At 37.0% G+C, this 22,245-nt stretch overlaps 2 protein-coding genes across 2 annotated transcripts in view; both read left to right on the top strand.

Annotated features, from left to right (window-relative positions):
• CENPE (centromere protein E) overlaps positions 1-8,237 on the top strand; it is a 43,120-nt gene extending 34,883 nt beyond the window's left edge. The window contains exons 43-51 of the mRNA XM_059844203.1: positions 724-933; positions 1,462-1,671; positions 2,750-2,971; positions 3,607-3,810; positions 4,388-4,500; positions 4,974-5,071; positions 5,640-5,799; positions 6,217-6,479; positions 7,285-8,237. Coding sequence (XP_059700186.1) covers positions 724-933; positions 1,462-1,671; positions 2,750-2,971; positions 3,607-3,810; positions 4,388-4,500; positions 4,974-5,071; positions 5,640-5,799; positions 6,217-6,479; positions 7,285-7,382 — 1,578 coding nt within the window. The 3' untranslated portion in view covers positions 7,383-8,237. The remainder of the gene's footprint in view (positions 1-723; positions 934-1,461; positions 1,672-2,749; positions 2,972-3,606; positions 3,811-4,387; positions 4,501-4,973; positions 5,072-5,639; positions 5,800-6,216; positions 6,480-7,284) is intronic.
• A 1,774-nt stretch (positions 8,238-10,011) lies between these two features.
• On the top strand, positions 10,012-21,967 carry BDH2 (3-hydroxybutyrate dehydrogenase 2). The gene is made up of 10 exons (XM_059844199.1): positions 10,012-10,120; positions 11,465-11,545; positions 13,028-13,106; positions 15,010-15,106; positions 15,626-15,734; positions 17,081-17,141; positions 17,804-17,917; positions 18,435-18,493; positions 19,352-19,444; positions 20,642-21,967. The coding sequence occupies exons 2-10, from the start codon at positions 11,474-11,476 to the stop codon at positions 20,693-20,695; spliced, it is 738 nt and encodes a 245-aa protein (XP_059700182.1). The 5' UTR covers positions 10,012-10,120; positions 11,465-11,473; the 3' UTR covers positions 20,696-21,967.
• Positions 21,968-22,245: the final 278 nt, after the last annotated feature.

Below are 22,245 nucleotides of genomic sequence, written 5' to 3'. Positions count from 1 at the left end.
TTAAGGGTAGTTGGGGAAGAATTCCTGTTAATGTATGCAGAAGTACAGTGAATGACAGAGTTTTTTCTGTTTCTTTGTTTACCATGAAATATTAAGGGCTGGGGTTTTTTTGGTTGCAGCATGGAAACATGCACAGGCCTGGAGAGAGGGGGTAAGGTTCTTGAAAGTCAGTGATGTCTACAAATAACCATTAACTTGGAAGCTGAACTAATATTCCTAAGGTCCTCATTTTATAATTTATCATAGCCATTTTAGGTTTAATTTTTTTCTATAGCTGGCTTTTAACTTTCATGGTTAAATATGTTTAGGATTCAACTAGCGAGCTCTGGTAGAATAAGGTTTTAAATCAGCATAGTGATATTATTGTCATAGATCATCAGCATCTTTCACAATTCCAAGAGAAAATAAATATAACAAAGAAAACTTTACTTTGTTTTTCAAGGTTTAGATTTGTGGAAGGCTGTCTAGAGCCTTTTAGACTCCTTGGCTTTTTTTGAAGTCTACAGAAAATAGCATACTGGAAAAGTGCTGTCTCAGCTACAAGTTTTACATGCTGTTACTCTAATGCGCATGTGAACCTGATTCTCTTAGTCATGTTAGTTATCCTGGGCATTTAGAGGCTCAGAGAGTAAATAGACTGAATTATAAAACACTGTATTTTAGCTGGATGCAGGGTACCCTTTTAAAACAGGCTCACTGATACATACCGTGCTTCTGCAACAGCTTCTGTTCAGCTCAGTTTGCACAAAGAGAAGAGAATATCACGCTACTGTTCATAAATATGAAATGGAATTGCTTGAGGAAAAGAGAAAACAAGATCACCTACAGTCCCAGATTCAGTGTCTCAGGAAGATGAATTTGAAGCAGAATGAAGTATCATCTCAAGAGTTAAACAGCTGTGAAGGGCTGCAGAGTTTCTACTTGGATGCAGAGGTATTATCTGGGAAAAAAAATAGACAATAAAAACCCATTCCAAGGCATAAGGTCATGTGGTGGTGGGAATCTAATGGCATTGGATTTGTCTGTTTAAAACTTCTCTTAAGGAGGATGAAGGAATAGAGATATTTCTTTTTGCTACTAGTTCTTTAATAAGAGGGTTTTCCTTTGTAAAGCAGCTGAAAAGTAAATTATTATGTTAGAAAATAATTGGGACTGTTATTTACTTATTTGCCTTTTACAGTACATACTAGCCAATACCAGGATGACTTGTTCTAAAACAATGGAATGAACTTTTGCTGATAAGCTAATTTTTTTCCCCCTTTCCACCTGCCCCAGGAACATTGTTTGTCTTCTTGTTTTCCCAATAGGGTGTAATTTTAAGTGTAGCAAAACTCCTTTTATATGATAATTAGATGCTAAAACAGACTTCCTGCTATACTTATAGCTGAGAGGACAGAAAGTATATTAGACATGTGATAATCAAACCAGTACTTAAATTTTAATTCCTTTTTTTTTTTAAAGAGCATTCTCAAAGATGTATCAGAAATGGAAAATGAAATTCTCTGCATAGAAGCAGACTTAAAACAGGAAGAAAGTGCTAGAAAAGAAACAATACAGTTCTGGGAAGCTTGTTCAGGAACTCACTGGGATGCAGAGGAACTGAAAGAAGAACTAAATAAAGATAATGAGAGACTCCTGCAAGTCTTGAAATTCTGGACTCCTAAAGTAAAGGTAAAATTAAATGTTATAGAATCAGAAATATATTTTGTGTAAGCACTCTGCAAATGCCTGTGATTGAAAACAAAACACAAAAAAGGCTCTTGAATGATCATTCATTTATAATCAGCATTTGCTCATACTTTAACTGTAAGACATAGGAATACTTAAAAGATTTTTCAAGATTTTTTTAAACTTGAGAACTTGCTTTCTAAAAGACTTTGTAGGTTATAAATGGGAGTATGGTTGTTTATTTGGGGTTTTATCAGTCTAAATTCTGGAAAATGTTGCTTTTCTTGCCGAACTTTATCAAAGCTACTATAGCCATTTTTTACTCAGTCAAATTTATATTTGCACTCCTTTCTTTCTCATGCTTACTGCTTGCCTCTTTTGGAAATCTGGAGAGCATTTTTCAGGGTTTAGTGCATTATGAGCAGTATTTCACAAGATTTCATCTTTCTGATTAAAACTTAATTTTAGCCTATTTTTAAAAGTTTCTTCTATAGAGTCAATAGTCCATCTTGATATTTTCGGGATTTTACAGTGTTGTCAAGGTTTTTGGAAGAATTCCCAACCTAATATTATGTGAATCGAAGATTTTAACAAACAAACAAAAATCTAGTAAACATTGTCATTTCCTGACAATTGTGCAGTTCTTATTTATCTGACATGTTAAACATGTGCATTTCTAGAATAGTCCGATATGTAGGTTTAATTTCATTCAGTCAGTGAATACATTCTAGTAAGAAAAATCTGTGAATAATTATGGTTTTCTGTGGCTGACTTTCAAGAAGTGTTCCCAATATAGCTCCTTTTGTTTCTCTATAATATTAGAGTTTGAATTAATGCAGAAATACTGGCAAACCTGCAATACACTGTCATCTTCTCTTGTACCCCTTCCTACCTCCCTTTCTTCTGTAAATGAAGCTGTTCTTTGAGTGATAATGATACTATTTCTGACAGCAAGCCTTGTCAAATGGGGCACTGAAACAAGAAGGTGAAAATAATTCAGGCTAAGGCATTTCCTGTTTCTTCACTCACCATATTTCTAGCGGATTAAAAAATTATTCTGTGTGATGCTGCTGATTTTCAGATACTCCTTGAACTTTGTTCAGAGCTGGATGCCAGAACTGCTGATTATAGTAAAAATGCTGATGCTGAATTAAAACAGAGAAAAGAGAAAAATGAAGAGTTGCTTCAGGATCTAAACACTCTAAAAGAAAAACTGGCCCCTGGTGGCTCTGCCAGTCTGGCATTAGAAGAAGAAAATTACAGACTTCATAATAAATTAAAGGCTGCAGAACAAGACAAAAAGGTACCAATACTTGCTTCTAAGGAAAGCTTCTTTGATGCTTGCTTTCTAAGGGAAAGTACTCCAAACTGAAAATAAAGATTGATGGCAACTGTAAATCTATGCTACCACAATACAACTGGAGTACACTTAATTTCAGTAGTTCTTTTATTTCCAAAGTGGAATTTTGAACTCTTGCCTGTAACATGATTATTTTAACGGCTTGATTTCTGTACACAAATAGATGTTGAGTTTAGAAATTCATATGAAAGCTTTTATTTGCTTTTGAAGTATTGACTTTATTAGGGTGATACTCTTGATGCTTCCTGTAAGTACATGGTATTCACTATATAGGAAGCTGGAGAAGAATTCTCTATTTAATCACAAGAATTGAGAATTCACTTTCTCTCTTTTATGCCACAGTTACCCTTCTCCAAAGCACTTTTTCTTTTCTTAGACTTGAGTGTTCTCAACTATTAAAAGGTGACACAAAACAGTGACTTGGACATGAAGAGTTGCCATAGAGCCTGTAGTGTTGGATTTTTTTTTGTGTGGTTTGGGTTTTTGCTAGTTCTTGCTAAGAATATGACCATGTACTGTTACTGTTACTGTCTTTTGACATAACCGCTCATAACTGATTGATTAATGTATCTCAATAGGCTATGGAAATAAAAATTCAGAAGTTAGAAAATGTAATAAATGAAGTTGGAGAAAGTGTCAAAGAGAGAGATGACAGGATAAGCAAGTTACAAGCACAGATAAGAATAAGAACAGAGACAAGTGAGCTCAACCAACTGCAAGCCAAACTTAAGGAGATGGAAAACTGCCTCAAGACTGCCTTAACAGAGAAAAAGAGTCTTCAGGTATGAGCAAAATACTTCACTCTTCTCTTTCTCCTCTGATTAAAGACACAAAGCATGCTTGACAACAGCTGTAGGTGAAACATAGCTCTCCATATCTCCAGTCAATGTATTTGTTCTGTATGGCATTCCTAGAGTAAATTCCCCTTGCTTGTTTCCCATTCTACCAGTGCAACCATCAGTGGCAACATTTAGAATCCATATTACAATACTAGAAACTAAATATGTCCCTTGTATGTGATGCATTTCTGAAATACTTGAAACATTTTAAAACTTTTAAATTGAAGCATGAGCTATTTACTCCATATTTGCATGCTGATTTAGAATTCCCAAGTTTATATCTGCACAGAAGTCAGCAAAACTTGCTCAAATATGGTTGCACATAATACACCAGTGTAGGATACCAACTGCCACTATAGTGCTAGTTGGTAATGTGAGCCACCTTAGTGAATAATAATTTCCTGTTCCTGGTCTTGTCCTGCAAAATGTAGCAGATCATAGTAAAAGATACAAGGTAAACATCCCTTAATTTAATTGCTAAGTAAAAAGCCCTTATTTGTACTAAATATTTTATTTTCAGGCAAAATTAGATAAAGGTGCTGAGCTGTACAAAGAAGAAATTGATCATCTCAAAACACAATTGGTAAAAAGTGATCTGGAAAGAATGAAACAATCCAACTCCTTTGAAGTGAAGTAAGTTCAAATTTTATCTTACAGTTCTTAGCTTCTACTTTGCTCTTTTCCCACAGAAGAACTAGTAAGCATTCAGCTTGAGGTGTTGTAAGTTTTTATGGTGGTTAGAAAAAGTAAAATCTCTATGCACCTTGGGATGCTTACATAACTTCTCTATACATCCACCAAATTTCTCAATCAACCATGTTCAGCCATAAATTAAATAACTGTTCTCACAAAAGAAGGCAAGGGGAAAGCAATAAATGAAAGCACTTTCTACTTCACTAGAGAGGAGGATACACCAAAAATAATTAGTCCAACTTTTGGGTGCGCTTTATCCAAAATCTAACTGACAACAAGGTTTATGTAGTTTTTCTTGTATAACATGGGTGTGTCTTGCATTTGATAGCTCATTGGAATTCAACTGAAACTGTAATAACTATTAAACTGAGGTTTTCTGGTTTTTTTTTCCCCTCCCTTCCTGCTTCATATAGACTTACTAATTATAAAGCCCTTGCAGAACACCGAGAGCAACAGTTAACAAAGCTAAAAGAAGAACTGAGGAGAGCACACCAAGAGCAAGATGTTACTGGTAAATTCAAGATAAATAGAAGGGACTCTTTCATGTTAAACACTGAGTTTTAAGGCTAAATGTTTGAAGACCAGACTGAGATGCAGGCCTTGTATTCAAAGGGTATGAGGAGAACTGGGTGCATTGGAAGATGAGATGGAAAGTAGATTACATTAGGTGCATATGAACTGCATCAGAATCACAGCAGTTCTTGTGTTTTTCTCCAGCCACGTTTGCCCTTGTGGAGGGATAAGCTGCAGTGGTGGTAGTTCATGTTGCCACTTTCTCCTTGACCTATGAATACCTAGTTCTAATCAAAACTATGACATACCTGGAACAATAACTAGTTTACCTCTAAATAGCCCAGTGAACGATCTGTCATGTTTCTTAATATCTCCCTGGCAGTCTGAATACTGGGAGGTATTTTTTGTTAAGAAAAAAGAGTAACTGTTGTAATGGTACTTGTAACCCAGTGAAGTTTCACATATGAGACCACAAGAAGGAATAGGCTAAAAAAATTGGTTTGGTATTGGTTTGGTTTTAAGCTCTCTCCAAATAATGTACACACACGTATAAATCTGTTTTCTAGTGCTGAAAGAAGCAGATCCTCAGCAATCCCAAATACCCCTTACTTGTGGTGGTGGCAGTGGCATTGTGCAGAGCACACAAATACTTGTTCTAAAATCTGAACAAGCCAAGCTACAGAAAGAGAACTTGCAGCTGAAGAAACAAAATGACCTTCTACTGAGGTAAGTGGACAGCTGACTAGCACCATGTCAAATCATTTGTTGTGTTTATGTACATCATTAGTGTTTGTTTCTGGGAGACCTATGGAAATGAGTAACCATTAATTTTAGATTTCACATCATAAACTTTTATTTAAAGCTAGTGTTTTATGGCTTATAAAGCCATAAAGGCCTTTTGAACTTTAAATTGCTTCCTTTCTTAAGAATCTTTTAAATTATGAAAGATAGGCTTGAATTGTACATTAGAAGAAATTTCAGTTTAAAAAAAATCCTCTGAAACCAAGATACACAGCTATTGTACTGTCACATCTGTCATATGTCATCTGAAAATACAGGAACTCTCTGTTCTTCAGGAACTTTTTCTTAAAGAAATTGCTTTAAACTCTTCTTAATTGAATGCTGGGATTCTTTTCTTTGCAGTGATGAACTTGAACTGAAAGAGGAACTCAGGAAATGGAAAGAGAGAGCACTAAAATGGAGAGAACGATCCTCAAGAGAAACTGCTCGAGAGATAACACCAAAGTCTCCTAAGAAGGCAGTGTCATATTTCTTTAAAGAGCAAATGCCTTCACCCTGTAAGGAAACTGTTTCTCAGGAAACAGTGACTCAGGACCTACCAAAACCTCTGCCTCTGACTTGCCCAACAAATTTCTTTGATAATTCCAACTTGGGTGTGCTAACAGGTACGTAACACAGTGGTTGTGTCCTTTAAGATTTGAAGATGAAAAATGTAAGACATCTGAAACTTGCATGATAACAGTTTTCCTGAATGTTTTGTCCTATGACTGTTGAAAAGGTGACCATCTGAGCTGTGAAACTTCTGTATGCTCTACAGAATCGAAATACCAAAATGAATCCTTCACCTGCTGAAGAATATACAAACTTTTTTTTCCTTTTCTGCAGTGGAAGTGTTGATGAGTGACTTTTAGAAGTGAATCAGCAAAATACTGTTATTAGATAGCTGGTGCTCTAAAATGTTTTGCTTTTTAACTTTACATTGGTTAAGCTCAGATTTCTGGTAAAATTTTATAAAGCTCACTGCTGGTTAAATTTTTCTGAAGTTTTTCAAGATGGTAGACTTTAGCCTTTGATGTTGCATTTGCTATTCTGCCTGGCTTCAGCTGCAATAATACCTGTTTTGATGAGAACTTCTCTTCTTCAGCCTCACTTCAGATTTCTTATCTCTGGCCTGCTGACTTTTAGTGACCTTCTGCCCTCATGCTTCTCACAGCTTTCAGAAGGCCCCAGCAGACATGTTGAAGAGTAGCCAGTTTTTGAGGTATTAGTTGCAGGCTTCCAGAAAGAACATGACTCATTATTGGTTTTGTGATGGCCTGCTTGTTAACAGCATAGCTTTTCTCACAACACAAAGCTCCTCAGAGGGAAGCTTTCACAGCTGACATACAAAACACTAATCAACATTATATCACTGTATTCCTGCTGCTTGTCTAACTGAGGAAGGCTTTAATGTTCTTGTCTTCTGTACAGATACACGACCTGAGGGCACAGAGTCCACAGAAGAACATCTTAGGCACTTGTTTGGGACTTCAGACAGAGATAAAGCCCCTGATTGCAGCACCCAGTAAAAATGCTCTGCTGTAAGCTGCCCTTACAGTGCCTACAGCCAGGATCTGCATATACAAAGAAAATTGCTTCAGGTTAAACACCATCAGCCTCTTCCAGCTTTGCTGTCTTGGAGCTTCTGCTTCCCACAACTGGGAAATCTGAAATATGAGGGCGAAGTTGGAAAACCAGATGTTGCCCCACAGACTGCTAATCTGCTGATATTCTACTTTGGTGTTTTGATGTGGACTTTTTTTGATGGCAAAGAGAGGCTAATGTATTGAAGGAAAAAAAGGAAAAGAGAATGGATCACAAACTAATCTACTGTGAAAAATCTCAGTCTCAAACTTCTCAATCTGTCATTCCTAAAACAGTCCTTTTCTGGGGTGTTGATGTTTCTGTCTTCAGAGTGCTGTTGACTTGGCAAGAAATATTCTTATTGCTTCTTAGCATGCGGTTTTTGTACCATACTTTCGTTAGGCCGACAGAAATTGCATTTTCACCACAATCTTGACTTCTTGGACACTGCAACTGAAGTTACTGATCTTGTGTTTGTAGAGCACACAATCAAGGGTTCCTCTTAAACGCCTTAAAAGTTTCTGCAGCTCAACCAATTATGGCACTGTGAGTAATTTTGAGTCTTGCATCATTTTTCAATATGCCTGTCTGAAGTTGTGTATTGGATTTTTTTTTTTAAACAGTAAGCAATGGACTTTGCACTCTTCTGCTTCTCTAGTGCAGGGAAAACAAACCTGATCTTTGGGGCAAGATGGACTCTTATTAACCTACTTATCTGTATTGTGAGACCTACATTTTGTATGTTTTATGTAAGGAATTTTAACTTGACAATAAAATTTATTGTGTTAAATATGTTAAAATGGTTTTGCTGTTCACTTGTGCGATGATCCAGGGATGCTGACTGCAACATTCAGTGTCTAAATGTTACCAAATTACTGTCTTTTATACTGATTTCATCACTTCCATCATTATTATTCTTGTCTCCATCCTCTATAACCTTCTGCAGCAATTACTTGTGCAGAAGTTTACTATTGTCAGAGTTTTATTTAATTCTTTGAGTCTATCAGAAAATGGCTGAAGTCTAAAATATAGATCCTCTTTCCTTTCCTGCCCTCCACTGCCAACTAAACAGGAACTGGGCACTCAGAACCTGCGATCGACTCCATTAAGGATGAAATCATCACCATGAGATGAGAAAGTCATACCTAAGGAAGGTACCTGCATCAAAAGCATCATCCTTATTTTATAGGGATAAATCTCTGTGATGCTAGGTCCTGTTTGGTTCACCCAAACTGACAAGCAGATGGCTACACTGACACGTTCCTGAGCATTCAGCAGTTACTGGAACTGGGGGAGTCACACAAGGATTATACACCTGATGGAGGTACTTCTTTAGTCAAGAATCAACTTTCTATTTACTTTGAATGGCTGAAAACTGCCGACTACTGTACCTACTTAGAAGCTGCAAGGATTTATCTCAGTCTCTGGCCTGGAATGTGTTTTGGGAAGCTTTTAAGGGCATGATGAGCCAAAAATATACAAGTTCTAAATACTATTACAGACTTGGGCACTGCAATGTCTTTTTTTCTGACCACAGCCACAAGTATTTCTTTTCTGACAGGGATAAATGCAAAGTGCTGGTGGGTCTCTGGTGGTTTTTGGTTTGGTTTGGTTTTTTTGAGGTTGGTTGGAAGTTTTCTGGGTTTGGTTTGGGTTGTTTTTTTGTTTGGTTTGTTACTTTTTTTATTTCCCACTATGACAAATGAGATTTCCTTTGGCTACCAGCATTTTGGTGTTCTAATAAATTAATTGGACTGATTTTTTTCTTCCAGAATTGGGAAAGAATCTGTATATATAGATCTACCTCTTTTATATACAATTTCCGTTGGTTTTTTTTGTTAATTATTACTTGCTTGGAACAACTGGGTTTGGTGATTTTTCTGGTGATTGAACTAAAAAAAGCAGAAACTTATTCTAACAGGTGGCTGAATTCAGGGGACAAAAGCTTAGGGGCAGAAGGATAAATGCTTTTAGTAAATTAAGTCATTACAGGTTTTGTTGACTGGGGAGCTGATTTAGAAAGCCTCAAAAGCCATCATAGTTTAGCAAAAAAGGCAGGATAAATGGAACTTTTGTCTATGTGTGTCCCAGTTTATCCACAGAAGTGGATTTTCTGGGAACTGATGTTTAGGCAGGACACCAAATTCCTTAATAATACTATCAGGTAGCTTTAAGTCTAGTGTGAGCTTATAGCTAAATTAGTTTGTCCTAGAATTTTTCAGTCTAATGACATTAATTCTGCTTTAACATATGCAAGTTAAACCACTAGAAACAAAAGATGCGTTGGTAAATCTCCAGTTTAACAACAACAAAAAAAGTCACATAAATTTTGTCCTGGTTTGGAATTCGATAGTATATATTTCAAAAAGACATTGCTTGGAAAAACAGGTTTGTGGCCTTTTGGTGGGAATCCTTCTGATCTCTTGGATTCCCATTCTAAGAGTCAGCTGGTGGTCCTTTTGTGTCCTTTCTGCGCGGGAGAAAAATCACACTTTTTTTAAAATCCTAGGTTTCACTAGATGGCAGCATCTCAATGTTTCAACAGGAAGTTGCGTTTGTCTAGAGAAACTTAGCAGTTGGACTACAAATCCCAACAAGCATAGGGGGAAAAAAAAAAAACCAACATAGAACTTCCTTTTGTACAAGGGTCGGTAAATGTAACAAAGCTGTTTGAGATCTCTTGGTGAGTCACCATATTAATATTTATTTGTAAATGCTTGATAGAATCAGTATGGCAAAAGTTCATAAAACCTGATTGTTAGATTGGAAATGTATTTATAATGCATTTTGCTTCCCACGTGTTAAGGCAATTTGGGGAAGTACTTGAACTTGTCCAGGTAGCTTTTGGAAAGAAAAGAATTTTTCCATTACGTTGCTTCAGAAGTCTAATTTGTTGAATCTGTAACCTTCAGGAAAACAGTTTTCCTGCAACTTTTGTCAGGAAAAACATCCAACAAAACAGAATTTCTGATCAAAATAAGAGACAAGAAGAAATTATTCAAAAAGTAGGATAGTAAATCTGACTCAGTAATCTGAGTCACAGCATGGATTTGAGCATCTCTAGAGGACAGCACTGGCTGCTAACATAGGGAAGATTATGGCACCTTTATTTTAATTTCCCAATGAAGTACTTGGATTTTTGTGTGTATTTAAGGACTTTCTTCTTATGAAACCTTTCTACACCCATATCTACATAGACAAAGTTGCTTGGAGGATTATGAGAATGCAGGAGTTTTGCTTATGAGGAACCCAATTAACAAACTCCAGATATATACTGTGACTAGAACACAGGGACCTCACTTTTTAGGAAGTTCTTTGAGACTTGGTATTTGTTTTCACTTGTTTGCCTGCATTGTTGTATGCTGTATTTTGTTAAACCTAACACAGCACTCAAACAGGGCTGTGTTTTGCCTTTTGGCAAACCTAGAGGTTCCCTACTGCCCCAGGCACACAGTGTTGTCTGAGAACAGGGAACACGTGGCAAGACTGGGGGCTTAATTTCCCCACACTTTCCTGCTTCACTGGGGCTAGGAGCCTGCTGTGCTGGAAGATTCCTTCAATAACCGAGGGCAGATGCCAGGGCATTGTGTGGAATGCATTGCAGTCTAGGACACTGAAAAGTTTGTAGAGAAACAGAAGACAGACCTGCTTTCTGAGATAGCATGGATAGTGGAAACATTAGATTACGAATTATTGTATTGCTGTTTCAGCCTGGCTTTTTTTTTTTTTTTTTGCCTGTTTAAGAAAAAATAAAATCCAATTTCTGTTATAATGAAGCTTAACTTCTGAGCTCAAATGCCTTTTGACTTCTTGAGACCCTTTATGTACAACTAAATAAAAGCAAAAGATGGGGCAGCCCTGCCTCTCACAACCGTGGAAAACTGAGGGTCGCCTGGCACTCAGACAGGACAATTGTGATGGCAGAGGTGCGCCTTGGATCATGTCTAGTTTTGGGAATGTATCTGCATCCGATTCCTGGGGGTGGTGTTGGCTTATCTTGGTTCAATTTCTGTGCCATCCTGTGCAGGTGAGCACCATGGGGCGGCTGGATGGGAAGATCATCCTGTTGTCTGCGGCAGCACAGGGCATTGGCCGAGCAGCTGCTATTGTAAGTTGGAAAATGTTCTGGTGGGCCTGTGCAAGGTCTCTCATTCTAGCTTGTCCAATGATACCTGCACCAAACCAGTTCTTGAATTAATAAACCATAAATGAGGCCAGAACTACCCAGTGAAAAAATCAGGGAATAATGTAGCCACTATGCTGTATCATGCAGGCTTTGTGCTGTTTCAATTTCTGAAAGCATTCAACTCTGAGTGAAGATGTTAGACAAGGATAAGAACAAGATTTGAGGACAGCTGCATCTGTTTTTCTAGCAATATATGGTTGGTACTGCCTGTACCTTTTATTCAACATCTCTGTTGCTTTGTTCTGGGAGTAAATAGACATGATAGAGGGAATATTTCCCGGTCTAAGGCTGCATACTGAGAGGATCCCCTACAGTAAAGCCAAGGTGTCTTACCTATATTCATGACTGACATAACCAAGTTCACATGATAGTAGCACACTGTTCACAAGGAGCAACTGTAAGAAACCCTTCACAAATTTTGTTTGATTTACTGTTAAACAGAATTTAAGGTATGTATTAACTTTCCAGTTAGCTTGTAACTCCTTTTGACCAGTTCTTCTCCTGCTACTTCCCTTTTCCATGGCAAATAAAAAACCCAGTAGAGTTATCTTGTTATCTCTGTAATATAATTAACAGCTCAGGAAAAGCTCCTGTAGCATTTTTGCCAAGCTGGTTAGTTTCTCATTAGTGTGGCTGAGAACACAGAAGGCTGCTGATCTTGGCTCTTACATGAATCACTCAGTCCGAGGAACAGGTAATCCTCCTGATCGTTTCGCTTTGTAAATAGGTATGTTTGATGTCATAATCCTCTTAAGCAGCACTTGGGGCACCTATTTTGAAGATAAGGGGCTGCAGTTCAAGATGTCAGAATACTTTTGACAGACTTTGCTTCATGAGCTGTTGATTTATCAGTAATCACAATAAAAACAAAGAGGCTTTTGAGGAGTCTGTCAAGAATGAAGCAATGTCTCTGGTTAAATATCAAAAATCATGCCGCTTTAATATTGTTCTATTCCAATTACTTGGATACAAAGAATTTTGTTCAAAAAATCCTGGTTTACGACTTCTGCCTTTACCTGTCAAATTTTGTAACTTTAAATTTAAATCTAACAATAGATTTAAATTAGTTAGATTTAAATCTTAACAATACAGACAATTCTAGCCCTGTTGTTTACTAGTGCAGCTAATAAGGGCAATAATAACATCCATTGTCTTAGTCTGATTACTGTTCTTATACTTTATGGATTCCTTCCTTTAGGGAAAATACCTGAAATCTGTCTTATCACACAAAGTTAAATAGTTGTGTGCAGCTCCCTGATATGCCCAAAATGAAAACTGAGAGATCAGCTGCCTTCAGCTTGGCTTGGCTTCTATTTCAAGCCAAAAAGCACCTGAAAAGAAAACAGATTTTATTTCTGGTATGACCTGGAATATCTAAATATAAACTGCTTCTGTGTTCTCCAGGCTTTTGCTAAAGAAGGAGCCAAAGTCATTGCTACGGACATCAATGAGTCTAAACTGCAAGAACTGGGGAAATATCCAGGTAAATGGCTCTACAGCAGGCATTGGTTCAGCTCTTACAAGTTTTGTGTAGGCTGTCTGAGATACCTTTTGAGGATAGGAAAGTTTGAAAAAGGAAAAAAAGAAAATATCCAGACAAGTTGTTTTGATGTTTGCATTGCTTTATGCTGTGGTGTGAAAGAACAGAGATTTGGCACGTAAAATATTGCAACATCAGCATATCAGAGTATTATTCCAGACATGTGGAATAACTGATTTTCCTGTGTCACAAAAGAAGTTGATGTTTGCTAGATTAGCACCCATTTCAGTTACCTTTTGGTTTCACTGAGCTAATTATCAGGCGCATCACTCTGGAAGGCATGGAGTGCTTTTTTCTCTGATCACGAGAACGTGCCACTATACAAAAAGGTAGACCTAGTGTCTTGCATTTCCATGGTCCATCCTTGGCTTGTCCTTTTAATACATTCCTTACTGTGCTGTAGAATCCATATGTCTTCAGAAATTTAATTCCAGCAACACTAGACAGGCCTATTGTGTTGCTACAAACGTTCAGGCCTGAAGGCTGTTTTTGAACTGCCACCACAGGAACATGCTTCAAGAAGCAGGTTTTGCACAGATGTGTTTCTAATCACGAGGGGGACATTATGTCAAAAAGTATCTTTTCAATATTGAAATCAAAATAACTCTTGGATATAGTTTACAGCTGACAATGCTTCTAACTTGATTTGAGAGAAGAAAGTGGATTTAAAGAATTCCTGCCAAAATCTGACAGTAAAATACACAAAACCACAGCTTGTACAACTTTTTGCATGAATATCAGGCTTTGCCAACTGGAGCTCACAACCAGCAATCTCTTTGTAATTATTTGGGAACTTGAGGGCTTTTCATGTTCCTTCTGAGGGTATTTGGGAAAATGTTACTTTTTTTTCCTCTGCTATGTATGCTCACAAGGAAAGAAAAAATTTCCCATATACTCAGAGCCTCTAGACATATGATTTTTCCATTTCCATCCTTTAGACATATGATAAGTCAATCTGTAATTCATTAATTTTGCACTTTGAGGTTTTTGAATTTTATCCAGGAGAGGTAATTCCAATGTGATGTTTTTCACCAGCCTGTAGTCTGATTGAATAGACAAATCTCTTCAAAAGTGTTTCTATCATTTAACTAAGGCACAGAAAGCCTTTTCATGGGCTTGTTACTTTGATTTCAAAACAACCCAGGGTTTTTTCCATTTCAAATCAAATTCTCCTTTGACTATACTTAGATGCTTTACAAACAGCTTTACAGTGTTTCATGGAATCCTATCTGCTGGGTTAGACTTTGGGAGGCCATGTAGTTCCATCTAGTGCTCCAAGTGGCACTGGTTAGAGCAGGTTGCTCAGGCTGTGTTTAATTAAGTTCTGAACATCTCTAAGGATAGAATTTCCTCTGCAGGACCCTGTTCCAGTGTGACTGCCCTCATGATTTTAATAGTTTATGCAAAATCGTTTTTCCTTATTAATTAAATTATATAAAGCTCATTCATAATATCATCAACTACACATGAGAATGTGGGATATAATGGCACTGTAAGACACATGTAACTAGTTCCAAGTGTTATTCTATGATAATGAGCATGAAAGTTCATTATGACTATATAGGTTTTATAATTCTTCTGTGTGAGACTATAGTGAAATTCAAATTTATTTTATAGTAAATTAAGCTAGTTCATCTGCTTGTCATGCTGTATAACAATTAAAACAGTTGATCATTTTAATTCTCTCCTGAAATTTTAAATAACATGATATGCTGTCCCAGATTAACCACTGCATTAACTTAATCATTGAGTGAATTGAATCATAAGTGCTATCCTCAGCACATCAGAAAATTACTCAGCTGATCCTCAATCAAATACATTGAAACAAATGCTGTGTTTTTTCCAGGCATTCAAATACAGGTTCTGGATGTCACCAAAAAGGAGCAGATAGAAAATCTGGCCAAGGAGATTGAAAAGATTGATGTCCTCTGTAACATTGCAGGGTAACCATAATCTCTTTGCTACTATTTTTCCAGTTTTCCCTGTCCTCCAGAACTACTTTTTATTACTTCAACGCATTTTATTTGTTGTTTTAATGGATTTTGTACTCTTAATAGAAACCTCCGTGTGTTTGTGTCAAAACTGAACTTTTTTTGCACAGCCCCATAACCCAGGCCAAGACAGAAGAGCTCTGGAACTTATGTTTTCTTCACTCTATGGGTACCCTGTACTGATGGCTTTGGCCCTTCTAGCACAACAGTGAACAAAGCATGACAGTCTGCTAGTGCTTTTTGGGGTTTTTTTTTGTTCTTCTGTTGCAAATCATTTTGTTGCACATATTGAGTCTGCTTTGTATCCTTGATATTTACCAGAAGAAATACACTGCTGCTTGCATTCTTCAAAGGAGCTCTTATTCCCCTCTTTTTCAGGTTGGAAAAGTTAATTGATACAAAACACTGGTGGAAAAAGGGCCACAGAAATGTAAGCCACAGACAGTAATCCACTTCATGCACTCATTCTAGGTTTGTTCATCATGGAACCATTCTGGAGTGTGAGGAGCAAGACTGGGACTTCACGATGAACCTCAATGTTCGCAGCATGTACCTGATGATCAAGACATTCCTTCCCAAGGCAAGGCTTGGCTGCCCATGACTTTTAGTCTCTGCTGCATTGTTTAAAGTGTGACAGATCAGCGTTGTTGCCACTGTGGCAATGTACAAAATACAAGCATGCCACTTTGGATAGGGGAGCCCTTAGATTACAGCGATCCTACTGTAAAACATTCTCTTCATTGCATAATATTTCAAGTAGACAATTTATCTAAAGGATATGGTTGAGAGGATTTATTTGGGGAGTTGGCCTATCTAAACTAGCTAAAATACTTCAGACTTTATGCAGAGCAGTGATGGAGTCATTGCAATACAGTGCTAATGTAATTATACTACAGCACACAGCTGCACAATACCACTGCTACAAAGTATTAATAAATCATCTATATTAATGTGAATTTTGTACAGCTCTGGAGACTCTCTTGTGAAAAAATTCAGGGATGCTGGTCCTAACATGCTGATTAGAGCACAACAGCTCAATGAATGTAGCAGCTTGAAGATGCTTCTTGGTTTTACATAATCACTAAGTTTGGGTCTACAAAAACTTGTGGACTGAAAAAGGTGTTTGCATTCCCATAAATGCAAAGGCCAGATTTGAAAGCTGTGACCATGACAAGCTGTGACAACTACTCTTTTCAGTGTTGTTTCAGTTCTTTCTGCTGTGTTGGTTTGGTTTTTTAGTTTGTTTGGGGGTGGGTTTTTCCTTAGCTGAATTTGATTTTCAAAATTTTGGGTTTTTTAAGAACTTCAGGCAATATCAGATTTGAGGATGCCTAAAAAGGTTGTAACTTATAGAAAATTAGCTACAATTCATAGATGCTAGAGTGTTGTGCTTTAGTCTTCTCCAATACAAGAAGAGTTTGAGTGGGATCAGTGAGTTGCTGCATTGGTAGATGGTATGGGTAGATGTCTGTGTGGTGTAACTTACTGTTGTGACAAGAGGGCAGTGACTGAGAGGCGGCAACCTAGGAAAAAATCCTTTCCTGGCATAGTTTTCAATCCTGACATGGCTCAGGGGAACTGAGGGAGAATTTCAGACTCTGCTTTACTGCTTCAGTCAATGGCACCTACTCATGCCACCTGGGCTTTGGTGCCCTGGGTACCAAGGGCATGTAGGGCTGTTCTGTGAGTTACTGTGGGCTGTTTTGCTGAACCTGCAGATGTAAGTCCTTTTGTAGTAGGTGCAGAAGGCTTACCTTGAAAAGAGAATTGCCCCGTTGCAGTAACACAGGGAACAGCTACTGTGCATTCTGAAAATATAATTAAGAATCTGAGAGAAAATTCATTATACTTATTGCACATTGACCATCGTTACTTAACTTTTCTAAACTAGTCTGCATTTGAGTGACATAAGTACTCTCTTTGCAGATGCTTAAACAGAAATCTGGAAATATTATAAATATGTCTTCTGTGGCATCCAGCATCAAAGGTCAGTAGCTTGCTGGAGTTCCTTATATAAATCTTTAAGGTGATGGATATACAATATAAATATTGTGCAACCTTGAACTTAGAGGACATTCTAAATTCAAAGCTATTTCTAAATCCTGTGGAGGGATCAGTAAGGGAAAAAAAAATGAACACATTCAACTCAAACATAAATGCAAAGATGGAAAATTGTAGAAACTCCAAGATCCTTACCTCTGAGCTTTTTTAATGTTTTGTAGCATCCTTTTTTACCAGTATGTATTAACCAAAAAGATATTACTACCAGTGATGTCTTGATACATATGTTCTTCAGAGGTATAATGAAGAAATTACAATTGCGTAAGTGCTGTAACTATGCTTTCAAAAGAAGCCTGATCATGACTAACAGATGGATTTCTGCTGTTTCTAAATCTTTGCTGCTTGTTACGTTTTCTAGACTAGTCCCCCAGACTTACACTATTGAAAGATGGGGTGCTTTCCTCTGGTGCATACCTGTGTAGAATTCTGGCAGTTGGCATTCTAGCTCACTGCCCTTATGGAGAGGCTACAGCTGCTGCAGGAAATGCTGGAGTCCAGAAGCAGGTGCATATTGAGCAATCTTGGCTCTTTGTTTTTTTTCCTTTTTAACTATGTTTCTGTGCTGCCTTGACATGGACCTTCTGTTAGGAGTTGTGAACAGGTGTGTCTACAGTACTTCAAAGGCAGCAGTTATTGGGCTAACAAAGGCTGTGGCTGCTGATTTCATTGAACAAGGCATCAGGTGCAACTGCATTTGTCCTGGTAAGTGTTCTTACATTATCCTGTGAGCTAGGAGCAGATGCTAAAAGGCCAGGTTGAGTCTGACTTTGTTAAAAAAGAATAGACTTGCAAGTGGTAACTGAAGTTACCAGCAGTCTACAAGAGCATGCTTGAAAGGCTTAATATAGAAAAGTTGTTATTCTGTGGTTAAACTGGATATTGAGTCTGATTAACTGAGTACCTGCACTTTACACATACATTACACAGCAATTGAATGGGTTTTTTCAAAGATGCAGTCTCAAAAGTTAGAGGCAGGAAAGAGGCAGCTAACAGTCTGACCATTGTTTAACCATACAAAAAGTATTGAATCTAATTCACAAAACTCTTGCCTTCTAGGAAATTTAAAATTCTGTACTCTATTGGTGGCTTTGCAGTCTTTCTCCTGAATTATATTACCAAGTTACACATAGGTGTTAAGACATACAAATAGAACAAATTAACTTTTGTTGTGATTGCTTATGCAGTTGATTTTTAACACTGAATTTAAAATTTTGCTTAGGAACTGTTGACACGCCATCTTTACAGGAAAGAATCCAAGCCCGGCCTAACCCAGAACAGGTGAGAAAGCAATTTATTAGCTTGGTCACATGTGTATATGTTTAACTCTCTTTTAAAAAACAACATATAGCTGCACTTCTGCCCATATTCAAGAATGTCCTCAATTTCAGAGTACTGTGGATAACTAAACATTGCTGTCTCCTTTGAAAGTGTAGTCAGCTTGAACTTGAGACAGAAGCCTTACAGCCAGACCAGAACTGAATCCTCAAAAGGATAATATTGCTTTAATATTATTAATTATACTATTAATAATAATACATTATTATTATTACTACTACTACTACTATTACTTTTAATTGCCTAATTGAATGCAGAGGGGCTCTCATCCATGGAAGCAACTCCAAGTGTTGGTTACATTATCCAGTGCAAAAGCAGAGGACATGTTCTAATGTGGCATGTGTCAACCACAAGAAAGTGCAGAAACAGTACAGACAGAGCATTCTGGCCTATGTATTTCCACATTATTTGGGATTAACCATCCTTATTAGATAATGGCAAGTTCATATTTGAAGGACATGGGAATGTATTTCCACATTATTTGGGATTAACCATCCTTATTAGATAATGGCAAGTTCATATTTGAAGGACATGGGAATATCTACCACCAAAAAAGAGGACTTTATGTTGGCTTTATTCTAGAATCAGAGATTTAGCTGCTTTTGAAAAGTCTCCTTATTTTTTTTCAACCCGAAATTCACATCCCTGTTGATTTTATGTTTTTCCAACTTTAATTCCCTACTTAGTGCCCTAAAGGAGGTTATGACTAGAAGCCTGATTCCAGTATTGCTTTGTAGATGCCAGTAGGTAAAAATAATTGGAATTTCATTTTTGATATACCAAATGCTCTTGCATATCTAGGCACTGATGGACTTTCTGGCCAGACAGAAGACTGGCAGGATGGCTACTGCAGAAGAAGTGGCCCATCTCTTTGTGTACTTGGCTTCCGATGAAGTAAGTATAGACAATAAAATGTCCTGTCACAGAATCCCATACTACGTTGCTGCTTCACAGTAGAGAGGGTGTTTGTTTCAGGGCAATTTCCATTCTCTTTGAGCTGGATTATTACAAAAATAAAAACCAAACTATGTTCTTTTACTGAGTTCATCCTGAAATACAAAAGGTGTTCACAGTGGTTGCAAGGCATTATGTATTTGGTGCCATGGCCTGGTGGTTGCATGTCACCTGAGCAAATTGACTGACCCCAGGTCATCCTGAATGGTGAACAAAATGAGCTTGTCAGCTTTACCAAGCTTGCACCATGGATAGGTCATGTTTTAAGGAGGTAGAATTAGTAGAGCTGCTGGAGATTTCAGCTAATGCTCAGGGGGAATCTGCCATCCCAGCATAAGGAAAACAACAGACCCGCTGTGGATGTTACACACCAGACTCCTGATGGCCACTGCAAACAGCACCAACACTAATGAGCACACACCAACATTATTTCAGCTGCCATAAATTTACTGAGACTGAAAACTGGCCTGGATTTGTCTGGACATGTCCAGCAGTTCTAACGTCCATATCAAAATACTTCAGTGGATTTAGTTCAGTATTAACGTGTCTATCTATCAGAAGTCTGTTTGTCAATTTCATCTTGGGTTTAGTGTTTCTATAATGCTAATAATTTTTCCAGTCTGCTCACAGCGTTTTCAATGGTGTATAAACAGAATTCCATTTTTTCAATATATTCAGCATGTTTCAGCAGTGACATAAGGAAGAATGTCAACAGCTCAGTTACTTCCTCACTATCCATATAATGTAAGTTTTTAGTTAGGTACCATTATAATTATTGGCTGACCTGAGCAGATTCTGCTCAGCTGAACAGACCTAATAACATCACAGTGTGAGGTACTTACTCCTGCAGGTAAGATATCTAAAGTCTAGCTTTTTTTAATTTGTACACTCAGGATGCATTCTCATCTTAATACCTCTAGTAATATTTTTGCCACACTTCCTTGAATTAAGTAAAAGGCTTCAATCTCTATGTTTGTTTCTATTTAGATACTATATTACTTACTCAGGTATTTTTGTAAAACAAAAAAAAGTGTATAAAAAGAAAGCAGATTTTTTAATTCAAAGAAAAAGTGTTTCCCTGTAATTAACAGCCATGAAAAATTACTTGAAATCATTGTTTATTTTATGTCATTTCAGTCTGCCTATGTGACTGGTAATGAACTAATCATCGATGGAGGATGGAGCTTGTAATTGACTTTACCTGCAAATGGAAACTCATACTATGATGGGCAAAAAAATGAGAATGGTGTTTCTTGCAAAGATTGAGATCATGCATGTTGATGCCCTTCCAAACAAATTTGCTGCTACCTCTACATTGATCTTACTGATTAACTTTCCCTTAAATAGAGAAACACTGGAGTAAAACATACTTCATGTGGTTTCAATTTATGGCAGCTCCAAAAACATGAAAGAACAGCAGTTTCATGTTTAAGATTTCAGGAGGCCAAAAATATTATTCAAGTTACAAAATCTGAGTTGTGTTTTAAGCAAAATCTGAGTGAAAGGAATTAACTATTATCTTTATTCTCATCTTACAAGGTATTTGGAAATTAAATACAATCAGATTTTCATGTACAGGAGCCACTATGCAAGGGCAATACTTTAGCAGGTATGGATGGAGTATATGTGAGAGGAGTATTCTTAAAAATATGGGTGGATTTTCATGAATATGCTTGACTTGAAGCACAAAAGCAAAAGGATTTTACCACTCTAGATAGAGCCAATATATTTGTCTCCAAAATGATGTACTAATATTGGAAAAATTTCATAAAATCTATTCCTAGGTGCTACATTTTGGTGCTCTATGCCTTATTCTCAAGTACTAATATAGCTCACACTAAAGCACAAGGCAAAATTTCTTTAAAAAGGACTGTTTCTACAAGAGTATGTGCTGATATTTTTATTGTGATAGCACATGGTAGCTTTGATTCATGAAATAGAAACCTATTATTGTCAAATTTCATACTCTGGGAGAAAAACATAGGTCCTGACCCAGAGATCTAAGGCAATGAATAACCTGAATTCACAAAACATTTGTTTTGCTGACATACTGCTTAAAACCAACATGAATTACATGGTCTGACTGCCATGGTTACCTTTAACATAGCTCCATTTATCTTGTTCATAAATGAAACTCTGTGTAAGGTAATACATATCTTCATATACATTATATACATATATATGAGAGGGAAGAATTTAGGACTAAATGCTACTGAATATGATTCATCAGTAATCAAAGCCAGGAAAAATGTACAATATTGTCTGTGTGTTTCTGTAACAACAACTGCCATGTTTATAAAATTATTGCTTAAGCTTTTCAATGTCAGCTGAAGCATTAATATAAATTACTTGATTTCAAAGATAATGAAACACATCTAGTTAAAGTGTGGCTTCTTATTTTAAAATGATTGTATGTAAATGTAAATTTTACAAATGAGAAAAATATAGTGAATGTTGGCTTCATTGGGCTCATTATGGGCTTAACATTTACCTTTAATCATGGTTGGAGCATTCTGACCCTGTGTAGTTTGTTTATGGGATTTTAGAGAATCTAATATTTCAATCAAGTGACCCTGGCAGCCAAGCAGGATCAAGCTGGGGCATAAATCCAAAGTTATCCAAAATGGCTCTGAAAATGTTCACTGACATAAATTCAAATATTAAAAATCGAGGCTGGGAAGACACAATTTCAATGGTTTTGGAGTTGAATATGTAGGCCAAAGTCCTTCTTTGGTAGTAGG

The sequence above is a fragment of the Haemorhous mexicanus genome, chromosome 4 (genome assembly GCF_027477595.1).
Source record: "Haemorhous mexicanus isolate bHaeMex1 chromosome 4, bHaeMex1.pri, whole genome shotgun sequence".
Classification (NCBI taxonomy): Eukaryota; Metazoa; Chordata; class Aves; order Passeriformes; family Fringillidae; genus Haemorhous; species Haemorhous mexicanus.
Note: the sequence above shows the minus strand (reverse complement) of the source record. Positions and strands in the feature narration are given on the sequence as shown.

Coding starts and splice junctions, on each gene's coding strand:
- BDH2 (XM_059844199.1), top strand. CDS start 11,474: ATGGGGCGGCTGGATGGGAAGATCATCCTGTTGTCTGCGGCAGCACAG. Junction 17,142..17,803: donor TGTGGCATCCAGCATCAAAG/GTCAGTAGCTTG, acceptor ACCTTCTGTTAG/GAGTTGTGAACAGGTGTGTC. Junction 17,918..18,434: donor GTGCAACTGCATTTGTCCTG/GTAAGTGTTCTT, acceptor AATTTTGCTTAG/GAACTGTTGACACGCCATCT.